This window comes from Coffea arabica, chromosome 10e, assembly GCF_036785885.1.
Source record: "Coffea arabica cultivar ET-39 chromosome 10e, Coffea Arabica ET-39 HiFi, whole genome shotgun sequence".
NCBI classification, from domain to species: Eukaryota; Viridiplantae; Streptophyta; class Magnoliopsida; order Gentianales; family Rubiaceae; genus Coffea; species Coffea arabica.
The window spans coordinates 8,898,823-8,912,621 of NC_092328.1; the positions used below are offsets into that span (position 1 = coordinate 8,898,823).

At 31.8% G+C, this 13,799-nt stretch overlaps 1 protein-coding gene across 5 annotated transcripts; it reads right to left on the reverse strand.

Moving 5' to 3' along the window:
- Positions 1-116: 116 nt before the first annotated feature.
- On the reverse strand, positions 117-13,432 carry LOC113712210 (uncharacterized). Of its 5 annotated transcripts, none has more exons than XM_072066788.1 (6): positions 12,868-13,432; positions 8,967-11,236; positions 5,377-5,506; positions 5,108-5,297; positions 1,952-2,198; positions 117-760 (listed from the first exon to the last, which is right to left on the reverse strand). In XM_072066788.1, exons 3-6 carry the CDS (start codon positions 5,484-5,486, stop codon positions 420-422), a joined length of 888 nt encoding a protein of 295 aa, XP_071922889.1. In that variant the 5' UTR covers positions 5,487-5,506; positions 8,967-11,236; positions 12,868-13,432; the 3' UTR covers positions 117-419. The 5 variants fall into 5 exon arrangements, with proteins under 5 accessions (XP_071922889.1, XP_071922887.1, XP_071922888.1 ...); XM_072066786.1 differs by having other exon boundaries at positions 8,967-11,390; XM_072066787.1 differs by having other exon boundaries at positions 8,967-11,398.
- Between the last annotated feature and the right edge of the window lie 367 nt (positions 13,433-13,799).

Here is a 13,799-nt window from a genome sequence, read left to right on the forward strand (position 1 = left end):
AGGGTTGAGTTTTCCAGCCTGACACCATATATTTCCTTCCATGCCCTAAGACCATAAATTATAGGAAGACCCCAATTGGGCACTTGACCCAGACTTGCGAGCGCTTGAGCGCTAGGCAACAGTAAAATTTGTTTAAATATGTATATTCTGAATATGTCATTTCTTATTTGTAACAAAAATGAATCAGCAAGAACCCTCACTTGCACCTCTCTCTCTCTCTCTCCCTCCACAAATACTCAGTTCAAGGTATACGTACTCTGACAAAACTCAAACTAAGATCTGCAAAAGTACAGAATTGCTGAAAGTACAAAACTTTCTCTAGGATCTCCAAAACTTTTGGCTGGTATAGAGGACACTCTCACAACGCTAGTAGTAGCCGGCAATAGAATAGGGTCGAACTCCATCTGTATATTTCTGCTTCAACCGAGTTTATTGGCTGAAGAAGAAGATTGATGCTCATGCTTACTTTGGTTTGAAGCTGACCATTTCATCTGCATGAAACTCATCTTTCTCCATGGACCTAAATGAATGTTTCTTTCTGCTGTAGACCTTTTGGCTGCATCACACATTACACGAACAACAGCATTTAAATGTTCAGGCTTGCCAATATAGGTCTCTGGAAGTTGCTCTATCAATTTGTTATAGTCTTCACAAGCGTTTGCCATTTTGAATTCATCCCGAAATTCAATTTCTATCAAAAACCTGATTTTCCTCTTCTTTCCTTGAGTACTTGCAATTACTTCAATGTACTCATGTCTCCCTGTTAAAAGCAAGAGTCCACGGAGCTTAATATAGCAAGACAATTTCTTGTTTTAAGGCTTAATGTTAAATGGGAGGAATGGAGGGGTTTTGGGTGGGATTAAAATGGGATTTGGAAAAAAGGGTCCAGTACTCGAACAGTCCCATTTAGTCAGTAAGGCTTATTTTCATGCCGCCATAAATATCCAATAAATCTTATTTTAGTTTTTTTTTTTAATTTTCAAAAAGCAATCTCCTTTTCCTGTTCACCTATCTCAGACTACTTCAATCTACAACCAATTTTTTTTTTTTTTATTGTTCTGGATCTGTAATATAGATTTTCTCGGTACACCGTTGTGAAGATTTATTGCATACCAAATTATTTTGTATTTTTAAGTTTTAGAAAAAGCTTATCAAACCAAATTAGTGACTCAATTCAATGCAGGAAGTGGTGAACAAAAGGAAAAAAAATACAAAAAGATGAAGTTGAATCCGTGGAATGTCATAAGAAAAGTAATTAAAATTATTGACCTAAAAAGCAATTAAAGTTATCAAATTATCTCGCATATTTTGACAAAACAGAAAATTCATGAAAAATGAATCGAAAAATCCAAATTCAAAAGAAAATTGTGTATGAATTGTCAAAGTTAATAATCAAATGATATTCACAATTCAAGCGATTGTACGACGAAAAAAGAAATAAAATAAACAAAAATGGAATCCAATATAAACAAATCTAGTATGGAAAAAAAGGAATTTTTTTAAAAAGAGAGAGAGAGAGAAAAAAAAAAGCAACAACAATGTGTCCCATCGTAAACTCAAATAATCCTAATTATTCCTATTTTTCGATGGACCTAAGTTCAATTCCTTGAATTCATCCTGCATGAGTAGTCTATTGGGATTTGGAATTAATTGTCATCACTAATGTTGGTGAACATATAATTTCTTGTTAAAGATGTGTTTTCTTGTAAACAAACTAAATTTAAAAAAAAAAAACCTATATATGACAGTATTATAAATTTAAGAAAAGTATAATCCCAAGAGTTCTTATTTTGGTCTTAGTTTTCAAACAAGTTTTTGGAGGTAGATATTGTACAAAAAAAGAGTAGTAACATTTCAATTAACAGCCTCTTTCGATTACTGAATAGTCTAGCACTCAACATATTAGTATACATGCATCTCTATACGTGGAGACAAATTAGGAAGATTTTACCTCCTGGTATAGAATGTGTTTTCTTCCACATGGAGGTACATATGCTGGCATTAATTCCTTTCCCGCGCAGAAAATTCACAATTGCTCTCCTTGAGCACTTGGAGCAATCATCTACATCTAGGCCAAGACATTCGCATAATTTAGTATTTCTGGCTAACTGTACGAGGCTGCTAAGTTCTTCCCTGGACTTGGAACCGCTCGAACTGTATTGTTCCAAAATCTCCTGTAAATGTTGAACTTTCTTCAGCTATGGAAAGAGGAATCATGTTTTAGACTTCAATACTCCACATTATTATGCTAAAATTCTAAGAATACGAATTACACTATTTTGGACTTAAAAGGTACTTGTCATAAGTTAAGGGATAATTTCAGAAACCTCTCTTGAGATTTCTGATAATTTCACTAGTCTCCCCTGAAGTTTGCAAAATTATACGAAACCTCCCATGAGATTAAGGTTTTGATTAAAAAAAATTAGTCCAATTAGAAAAAGTAACATTAAAAAAGTATTTTAAGGAAAGAGATGAAACTTTTATTCCATAATACCCCTTATGTATGTATATAAGTTGTATTAGTAAAAGAATAAAAATAATTAAAGATTAGAAACAATTAATACACACATTTCACTACTCAAAAAGTTCACATTTAATAAATTAGATAACATAAATAAAGAACAAAACTACTAATGATCACAAGATTCAGCAAAATAGAGTAGTCATCTCTTTTAACATGATGTTTGCTATGATTCTTGTGATTTTGAATAAAATAATTTTTGAATTTTGCCTTTTTTTCCCTCCTTTCTCGTTTAGTTCCATAAAATTACTTTACAATTATCACATCTTTAAGAGTTTCAAAGAAATATCCTCATAAACAACCTTCTTTTGGCCTATTTTTTCTATTATCGAATACTTTTTCTCACATTGTGTACAATTGATTTCTGATCATTGTCAAATTCTATCAATCACAAAATAGCGTCATTAGATATATTAGTTGATGTTATTTTGTAATTACAAGTCATTGTACATCATTAAAGAAATTTCCAACAGTTATTTCCATTAATTAGTTACAAATAGTTAATTAGTGCTCTAATTATTTAACTGTTAGATATTAGTAAAGGAGAAATGAGGGAAAAGAAAGGCAAAATTAGAAAAAAAATTTTTGTTCAAAGTTACAAGAATCATAACAAACATCATGTCAAAAGAGATGACTAGTCTGTTTTGCTAAATCTTAATCATTACTATAGTTTTATTGCTTATTTATATTGTCTAATTTATTGAATATAAACTTTTTGTGTGGCGAAATATGTGTATTAATTGTTTCTAACTTTAATTATTTTCATTCTTTTACTAATACAACTTATATACATATATAAGGAATATTTATGGAATAAAAGTTTTATCTCTCTCCTTAAAGTACTTTTTTAATGTTATTTTTTCTAATTGGACTAATTTTTGTTATCAAAACCTTAACCTCAGTGGAGGTTTGTGTAATTTTGCAAATTTCAAGGAAGGCTAGTGAAATTGTTAGAAACATCATGGGAAGTTTCTAAAATTATCCCAAAGTTAAAAGCCATTTCTCTAACTCTTATACAACTCAAAATATCAATCCTCGACCTTGAGCATTTATTACTACTAAAAAATATATATAAATACATAAAACAGAATTCGGTTTATATCTTTTTTTATTAGATAATTGAGGAATTATACAGAACCTTCTCATTTTAATTTTGTGAGAGTGAAAGAGAAAAAAAAAACTCAAAGCATTGATGGATCATGGATATCAAGATTGCTTCCTGGCTTTGTAGAGTCGGGAAAATGAACGTAATCAATGATGTAGTTGTTCATTAAGAGCATTTTATTTCAGTAGTATATTCTTTCTATTTCCCCCTTAGATTTCAGTGGTATATTCGCAAGATAATAAGTAGGCACTCGACAAAATTGGTTTTCCATCGTCCCCCCACACCACATATTTAGTCATTAGTTGCCCAAGGCCGAAAATGACCATTGCAGATATTCCTGTGGTGGAATTTCAATTCACCAGACATTTGGCTTGCCCTTGACTAGATTCTTCCCCTCCATCTTTATAAGCACTCACTTTAGAAAGTGCGAAAAATAATAAAATAGGAAACCCAATAAAGCACTAACAATTATGGACATAAAGTAATGGACAACTAATTGTCCAATTGGAGATTCATAAAGACAAACAACATATGAATATTAACATAGTTTATTGAATAAATTGGTTAGGAAATTTTCAGCCACAACAATTGAAACAATTTTGTCCTGAGGCTAGCTATTTGGTGGTACTACTGGTTAGAGTTATTTACAGTGTTAGGTCTTCAACTTGTTCAAAATCTTCCTTCTATTCCAACGAACTTAAGAAACTTGATGAGAAAAGATACCTGTCCCATGTTTCCAACCAATAAAAAGATTAAAAAAAAATTAAGTGTTGTACAAAATTAATTACTTAGTGTTAATGAAATTCATACCATTAATTTTCAGACACTGCATTTAATTTCACATTATGAAATAAAATAATTGAATTTCTACTCTATTAGTGTTAATGAAAGTCATACCACTCATTTTATAAACCAACCAGGAGATAACTTCCACAATTTTAATGCACAATACTAAAGAAATTTTCCCTATTGGAAGACAAAGAAATGAAATTTCTTGGCTGCCCAAGTTGTCTGAAAAATGTAGGTTCACTAAATCCAAAAGGAAAAAGCAGTTGTATAAGATGTACTAAATATAATTATTGGACAATGCTCTTTGCAATCACTTAAACAACATTAAAGCAGCAAGCCTCAATTTGTTAGTCAAATACAGTAATAGATGGTAGCCGACCGAGCTAATCATATTCATCGTCCTTTTGAAACTAGTTCATAAGAAGAACGAACTCTTGAATTTATTTTACTATGTTAAAAAGGTACTTAACGTTACATTACATACCAAAGTAAAGAATCATGCATGGCGCCTAAACTGTTTATCTCTTCAATGAAATAATGGAAGCTAAAACATGCATAAAGACATCAATAACCAGAAACTACAAAATTGATTATTACACTTTTCATGAGGACAAAGTTTGATGTACAAGTCAAGTACAGCAAAACTATGAAAAGCTTACTTTTAGAATCTAGATAGATATACAAATACATACCTGGAGCAAAGCTTCTTGTGATTCCCAATAGAGGGTTCTCTCATCATGATCAAAGGGTTGGTAGTCGTTGCAATCATCATCCTCTATTGCATGACCATTGGTTTCATGATGACCATCATAACCAAAAGAATTCTGATCTTCTTCATCGTTTATATTTGTGTCTATACAGTTAGTATAGCAGCCATGAAAGCTGCCAAAGAAGTTTTTATGATCATTGTCATGTTTTATGAAAGCCTTCTGATTATATTGAAGGAGCAAATGGCCATTACCTCCATTTCCCCCCCTCATGTTCTTGTATGATATTTGAGAGAGCGGTGGACATTGATGGAGGGCCAAGCAAGAAAGAGAAGAAAATGTGAGGAGAAGAAGTGATTGTCATGAGCGGGTAATATATATTGCCTGCCACGTTTGCACATATTGAATAGTGATCAATATTATGGGCAATGTATATCTGTCCATTTTCAAAGGTTGTCTCAAAATTGAAAACGCAAGAAATGTATGGACAAAAGCAGAATTTTCTTTCAAGACTCGAGAAGGTACATCTAAGAAATCTTCTGAGAAAATCGCAGTTATGGTACATTAATTTCGATCAATTTGACTTATATATATATATATATATATATATATATATATATATATATATCTCTTATCTCATTTTTGTATTCAAGTATTTGAAACATTTGACCTTAATACCTGATGTCCATATATAGCCCTCATAACATTGACAATTTGATACATTATATCACCTCAATTTGTAATTCTTATACTGTATTAATTGTTCTCAAGTACGAAAATATGGGACCAATTTGTCAATCTCCAAAACATTATTGTCGCGCCCCATTTTTCGCAATGGAAAAAAAAAAAAGATGTTTATAAAAGATGTGATTTTATTTAAAATAAGTGAAAAGAGGACCTAGAATGAGACTTTAAAAAAAATACGACAGTTTGGATTCAAAATTTAGTCTAAAAAGGGCTTTTAAAAAAAATTAGGAGTCGCTACTTGATATTGAGTTTTGGTGTACCAAGTCATCCAAAAGTGTTTTTAAATAAAATAAAATAAAACCCTTTTCGACAACTCCAGGTCTTTAAAAACAAGAGAAAATGAGTTCGGGAGTCACGGTTGAAGAAAGGGAAGGCAAAGGTTCGAGTAACTCAAACCTAAGGCACCCTTTCAATCTAATCTAAGTTAGTTGCGAGGTTTAGTCAAAATTTTCCTAATATAACCCTTAAAATTTATCACATTTGGATGTTTCCTACATGGATGCAAATTTAAAAAATATCGAAAGGGACAAAATGTTAATTCAAGGGTTTAATTGATACAATCGCATTACTTGCGAAGGCCAAAATAATTCCTTGAAGGGGTCACAAGTATGCAAATGATGAAATTAAAAGAAAATTAAAGAAAATTAAATTATATACATAAGGTATAAGTGATCAAAGAAAAATGAATGTAGCATAATGGGTATGGGAGGCAAAAACTCAAGACATAATTTTCTTATACAGGGATTAATGGGTATTTAAACTAAAAACTTATAATCACCCATTTCCTATGTTCAAAGAATAATTCTCCTAATATGAACAAGCAAATGAACTAGTTTAAATGAGATGCAATTCTAAATGTTATGATTAACACATATAGAGAGTAGGGGATAGAGGATAATACAATAGGAAATATCATGCAAAATGAGAAAAGATCCTAGAATAAAAAATATGCATGAAATACATGAATGTCACACAAAATAAATCTAACGCACGAATAATCTAAGGGTCTAGTATTGGACTAATCCATTTCTATAAGTTCCCACGTGCGTTGGACTAGTGAGAAACGGAAAAAGGGCCACAACTATCGTTAGACTAGTGTAGTGACGTCATGCATTTAGTATAATCAAATAAATTATATAAAACATAATAAAAGCAAATAAACACATAAATCACATATAACACATAACACATAAGCATGATATTTAAATGCAAAGATCCTAAGAAAAACGAGTAAATACTTAAGCACACAAGCATGCAAGCACACAAGGCCAATAAGAGCAAGGAGAGGCATAACTATTACATTTGAGGGCCCTAACTACAATCTAAGGGGGAAAGAATAAAATAATAAAATAACTATATAATTTTTACATATTCTATATAAATACATGTCTTGAACCCCCTAACTATTACAATTTGGCATTTAAATGCCTCTCAAATAATCAAAAACTAAATTATACAAAATTAAAAACAAATAAAGTGAATAAGTAAATGAACAAAATAAAATAAAAGAAACATTCAAACAAAAACATGCAATTACACATATAAAATCACATAAGAGCACATAAGAGGATTTAAAGATAACACAAAAAGATATCTCCCTTGAAGTAGTAGGTAATTGGGTTTGGTTTTACCTATTTAACTCCAAAAATAACAAAAATCATCAAGGCATCAATTTAATTAACAAATAAATTATAAACATGAAATCAATCAATCGAAGCATTCAAAAGGAATATAATTCATAATTAAAGAAGAAAAGTAACTTCTATTTAAAAAATTCAAATCTATTAGGGACCTAATTGCAAAAATTAATAAAGTTTTGGAGGTCAAATTAAATTATCACAAAATCTAGAGTCCAAATTAAAGAAAAATAAAGTTTAGGGACCTATTTGTAATTAAATTAGGAACCTAATTGAAAGAAACCTAAAGTATTTAGGACCACAATATAATTATTCAAAAATACAAGGACTGTTGTGCAATTTCGTAACCAGGTTTCTTAACCAAATGGGCCACTCTCATTTATTATTTGGGCCAAAGGCCATTAGGTCCAGACAAAGGTCCAAGAAAAAATACACAGGCTAACCCGTAGTTTTATCCAAATCAACCCAATCACAAATGCATGGGCTCTAACCTCTTAGCCCAAGCGGAAAAACACCAATAAAATAAACTAAAACCCATTACTAAAACTCAAACAAAATAGCCCAAATTTTTATACAAAAACCCACCTAACAAACACCGAAACCTCCAACTATTTTACCAAACCCAATCAAAATAATAAATCTATCAAAATTATTAAATCTTAAACTCCATCCTAAAATTCATAAACAATCTGTAAAAAATCATATTAAAATATGCCAAAGAAAATTAAATTTGAAGGGGCAAAATTGATTATTTGCAGAAGTTTTTGAGTCACATTGAAATTAGGTAAAAGTTGGGGGATGAAAAACAAAATTTTCAGAAATTCATGCATCCTGCCCGAAGCTTTCTTCTGGAGTTTCTGGGTTTACTTGTTCGGCCAACTGAAACTCTGGCAGCCATGGTGGCGCCGACGCCTGTTGCCTGCGATTTCTCCGGTCGCTAAAAATTACAGTATTAAAATATATACCCCCACTCGATTTTTCACGTAGATTTCATTTTTGAAGTTTATTTTTACAAAAAAATGAATCAAAAATGGCGATATTGCCAGATTATAACCACGATTTTTATTTTTTTTAAACACACTACAATCACCACTAAAAATAGTAAAATTCATACCAAAAATACTACTTGTGATTTCTATAATCTAACATGAACAAAATTTGTAAAATAATCCAATTTAATTCAACTCTTCATCTTTGGCATATTTTTTTTTAACAATTAACATACATATACAAAAACTACTTCTCTGTCAATTAATCTAGTTTATGACATTCCCAAATTTTCATCCATACAACAACAACAAAACCAGCAAAATAAATCAACGAGCAAGCCACCACACATATATTCAATCTAGTTAATTATATATATATATATATATATATATATATATATATATATATATATATATATATATATATATATATATATATATAAAAGAGCTGGAAAAAGGGAAAAGAAATACCTCAATGAAGAGATTGATCCCCTGACCAGAGTTCTTTTTTTCAGTGAAATTGCCAGGTTCCAATAGCCTAACCAATAGCTGTCAGAACTCTTTTTGTTAAAGTCCTCTCTGTTGGTGTGTGTTGTCTTGATTGAGAGCAAACAGAGAGCCACGAATGTCTTCTTTTCTTCTTGCGTCTTTCTGTCCAAGTCCCCCAGTCGAGAGAAAATTGAGAGGGAGAGTTATGAGGAACCTGAAGCAATTTTTTCCTTCTTCTTCTGTGTTTTCTGTTGGCAGTCAAAGAAAAGGCCGTGAGAGAGAATTGAGAGGGAGTGTTCTTTTTTTTTCTTTCTGCTCCGTTGCTCCTTCGAAGACCGCCGCTGCAAAATTGGAGCATTTCCTCATTTGTTTCGTTACTTTGGTCAAAAGGAGTGGATTGTGGTGGCATCATGATGACCAAGATCATCATGATGTCTCCACTTTTATCCCACTGACCGTTTTTATTTCGTTGGGTTTGGGTTATATCCCACCAACCTCGGCAGGTTTGAGTTATATCCCACTGACCGTTTTATTTTATTGGACTCGGGTTTTATCCTACCAATCTGTTATTTCTGACAATCAAATTTAATTTAATTTTCTGTTGGCGAGTCTCAGCGTCCGCCGCGCACTCTTCTAACTCCCTTCTTGGAGTGTAACTGCATCCCTCCGTGCATCTTTTTCTAGTTATGATAATTTACTTCTTTTGACTGTTTTGATTAACAATTGTATTTTCTCATTCATTTTGTGTTTCATGTTTAGAAGTTTTGAAAGTTCCGACTTCTTATACTTTGCAAAGATCATATATGGTCAATACACTTGTTTCATTATGGTTCACTAGTATTCGAACTATGTTTGCCCTGATTCCTATGGCGGGATACGAGGCAACTCTACATGAGTTCAGTCATGTTTTTTTATAATTTCATTGCATCTTTTTGTTTTATAATTTTAACCAAGTATTGGCTTGTTTATTTTAACTCAGGTGCAGTTAGAAGAGACAAGTAAGCAATTTGGTGTCTACGTCTTTGTCTAGCTTGAGTTTCTTCGAAATTCTAGACAAAGAAAGGCAAGTTGTAAACACCAAATTTTTGTAAATTTTTAATGTTTTCTTGAATTTTTTTATTTAATAAGTTATTTATTTTCTTGCATTTTAATGTGCATTTTTCTCATTTTTGCAGGTTTATTTTAGAAAAAAAAAAAAAGAAAAAATTGATTTTAGTAAGAAAATATAAAATATAAAAAAAATAATAATAAAAGTGGAGACATCATGATGACCTTGGTCATCATGATGCCACCACAATCCACTCCTTTTGATCAAAGCAACGGAACAAATAAGGAAAGGTTCCAATTTTGTAGCGGGGGTCCTCGAAGGAGCAAGGGAGCAAAAAGAAAAAAAAAAAAAGAACGCTCCCTTTGAATTCTCTCTCACAGCCTTTTCTTTGGCTGCCAATAAAAAACACAGAAGAAAAAGGAAAAATTGCTTCGGGCTCCTCATAACTCTCCCTCTCAATTCTCTCTCGACTGGGGGACTTGAACAAAAAGACGCAAGAAGAAAAGAAGACATTCTTGACTCTCTGTTTGCTTTCAACCAAGATAACACACACCAACAGAGAGGACTTCAACAAAAAAAGTTCCAGCAGCTATTGGTCAGGCTATTAGAGCTTGGCAATTTCACCGAAAAAAAGAACTCTGGCCAGGGAATCAATCTCTTCATTGAGGTATTTCTTTTCCCTTTTTCCAGCTTTTTTTATATATAATTAACTAGATTGAATGTATGTATGGTTGCTTGCTCGTTGCTTTATTTTGCTGGTTTTGTTGTTGTTGTATGGGTGAAAATTTGGAAATGTCATAAACTAGATTAATGGACAGAAAAGTAGTTTTTGTGTATGTATGTTAATTGTTAAAAAAAAATGCCAAAGATGAAGAGTTGAATTAAATTGGATTATTCTGTGAATTTTGGTCATGTTGGATTGTAGAAATCACAAGTAGTATTTTTTATATGAATTTTACTATTTTTAGTAGTGATTGTAGTGTGTTTAAAAAAAATAAAAATCGTGGCTGTAATTTGACAATATCGCCATTTTTTATTCATTTTTTGTAAAAACTAACTTCAAAAATGGGATCTGCGCAAAAAATCGAATAGGATTGTATATTTTGGTAATTTTTGGTGATCGGAAAAATCTTCGGCGATTGGCGACCGGTAGTGATCCGTCATCGAGCAGCCATTGCCACCGGCAAGAAAATTGCTGAAACAACTGTGGCCAGAAATGTTGCAGAAAGAAGAAAAAGCTTCATCGAAACTTTGACATGTTTCGATAAAATACCGGCAAGAAAGAGCACATAAGAGAATTTAAAATAAAACAAGAAGATACCTCCCTTGAAGTAGTAGCTAATTGGGTTTGGATTTGCCTATTTAACTCCAAAATTAACAAAAATCATCAAGACACCAATTTAATTAACAAATAAATCATAAAAAATGGAAACAAACATGAAATCAATCAATTGAATCACTTAAATGAAATGTAATCAATAATTAAAGAAGAAAAGTAACTTCTATTTAAGAAAATCAAATCTGTCAGGGATTTAATTGCAAAAATTAATAAAGTTTTAGAGGTCCAATTATAATTAACATAAAATACAGGGTCCACATTAAAGAAAAATAAAATTTAGGGATCTATTTGTAATTAAATTAAGGATCTAATTGAAAGAAACATAAAGTATTTAGAGCCATAATATAATTACTCAAAAGTACAGGGACTGTTCTGCAAATATTTCACCAGATCACTTAAGAAATTGGGCTACTGGCCCATTTTTATTTCTCCCTCGGACCAAAACCATTTCGGCCCAAAGAAAACCCAAATGAAAAGAGATGGACCAATCCATTTTTATTTACCAATTAAACCCAACCAAATTAATCAAAACCCAACCAAATTAATCAAAACCCAACCCAAAGTGTTGGATTTTAACCTCTTAAACCCAAGTCAAAACCCAGAAAATAAACCCAACTTTTCTTATCCAAACCCAAACAAACAAACCACAACCCAAAGCTACACTTATTTTTCCAAAAATCCAATAAGATAATAAATCATCTAAAAAAAAATAAGATTTAATTATAACCTAAAATCCAGAATTAATCTACCAAAAGATTACTTAAACATATAAAAGGATTATTAAAATTAAAAAAAAAACGAAACTGGTTTAATTGCAAAAGCATTTGGGCCATAGAGAAATTAATTAAAACCTGGGGGAGCAAAAATACAATTTTTGAAAACGAACAGGCAGCCGGTACGAAAAAGCTTTCTTCTTCTTGCGATAATTTTTATGCAACTTTGCTTCATCAGCTGGCAGCCATGGCTGCCAGTGGCAGACCGCCACGGCTGCCAGTGGCAGACCGCCACCAGTTGCCAATTGCCGGCAATTTTTTTTATTTTTTTAGAAATTATTGAAAAAATACACTTACTAGATTTTTCATGTAGATTCCATTTCCGGCTCTCACTAGAATTTTCATGTATATTCGATTTTCGGAGTTAGTTTTTATAAAAAATGAACAGAAGGTGTCCAAAATGCCAAAACAGTTCGGTTTTTATATTTTTTTTTAACACTCAAATCTTCATCAAAAACCATAAAATTTATACTACAACACTCCTTATGATTTCCCACAATACAACTATGATTTTAATTAAGCAAGAAAACAACATAAAAAGACTAAATTAAAGCAAAACAGCCCCTAAAAATAACAACAACAACAATAATAATAATAATAATAATAACAATAACAATAACAGAAATAGGAAAACACAAATTAACAACTACACATGCTTACAATATAACTAATTAAAAAAAAAAGAAAAAGGCTGGAAAAAGAAATAAAAATGAATGGGGATACCTCGATGAGAGTATTAGTTCCTTGTTAAAATTTTTGATGAAATTTCCAAGCTCCAATCCAACTGGTTGCTGCTTGCGATTTTGTTGAAGTCCTCTCTGTTGATGTGTTGTCCTGATTGAGAACAAACAGAGAGCCAAATATGTCTTCCTTTTTCTTCTTGCGTCTTTTCTGTCCAAGTCCCCAGCCGAGAGAGAGAGAGTTCAGAGAGTTTTTTTTTTCTTTCTTCGTGTGTTTTTTGTTGGGAGCCCAAGTAAGGGCCGAGAGTTGGGAGAAAGAGTGGAGTCCTCTTTTTTTCTTCTGCTTCTCTTGCTCTGTCTTTTTTCATTGGGAGCTCCAAGCGAGAGAGGGAGAAAGGGAGGGAGGCCTCTTTTTTTTCTTCTGCTTCTTTTGCTCTCTGGAAGTCCACAGAGAGAGGGAGTGAATTGAGGGAGCCAAAGAGCAGAGGGAGAGGGAATTTTTCGTCCGTTCCGCTCAAAAGTGAACCAGGGACTTCCTTCTGCAGAAATTCTTTCTTCTGCCCGTTGCCTTCGCCCTTTTCTTCTTTGGTCAAAAGAATGGCCATCATGATTTTGGTGGCATCATGATGACTTGGTCATCATGATGTCTTCATTTTTATTTTTTTTTTATTTTTAATATTTTTTTTAAAAAAAATTTTAGACAAACCTGTAAAAATAAGAAAAAATGCACATTAAAATACAAAAAAAAAAAAAAAATCATCAAATATAAAAAATTCAAAAAAACATTAAAATTGATAAAAATTTGATGTTTACAATTATTAAGGCAGAAAGTAAGATAAGGCCAAATATGAGAAATGTGTAGCAAATGAAACATGAAATATTATCTATAGTAGTACTCAATGAAAATAAAGGATTAAACTAGAAATATGCACTTATTGGTTCATTGGACGCGTGAATTGTCAAGACTTTGCAGAG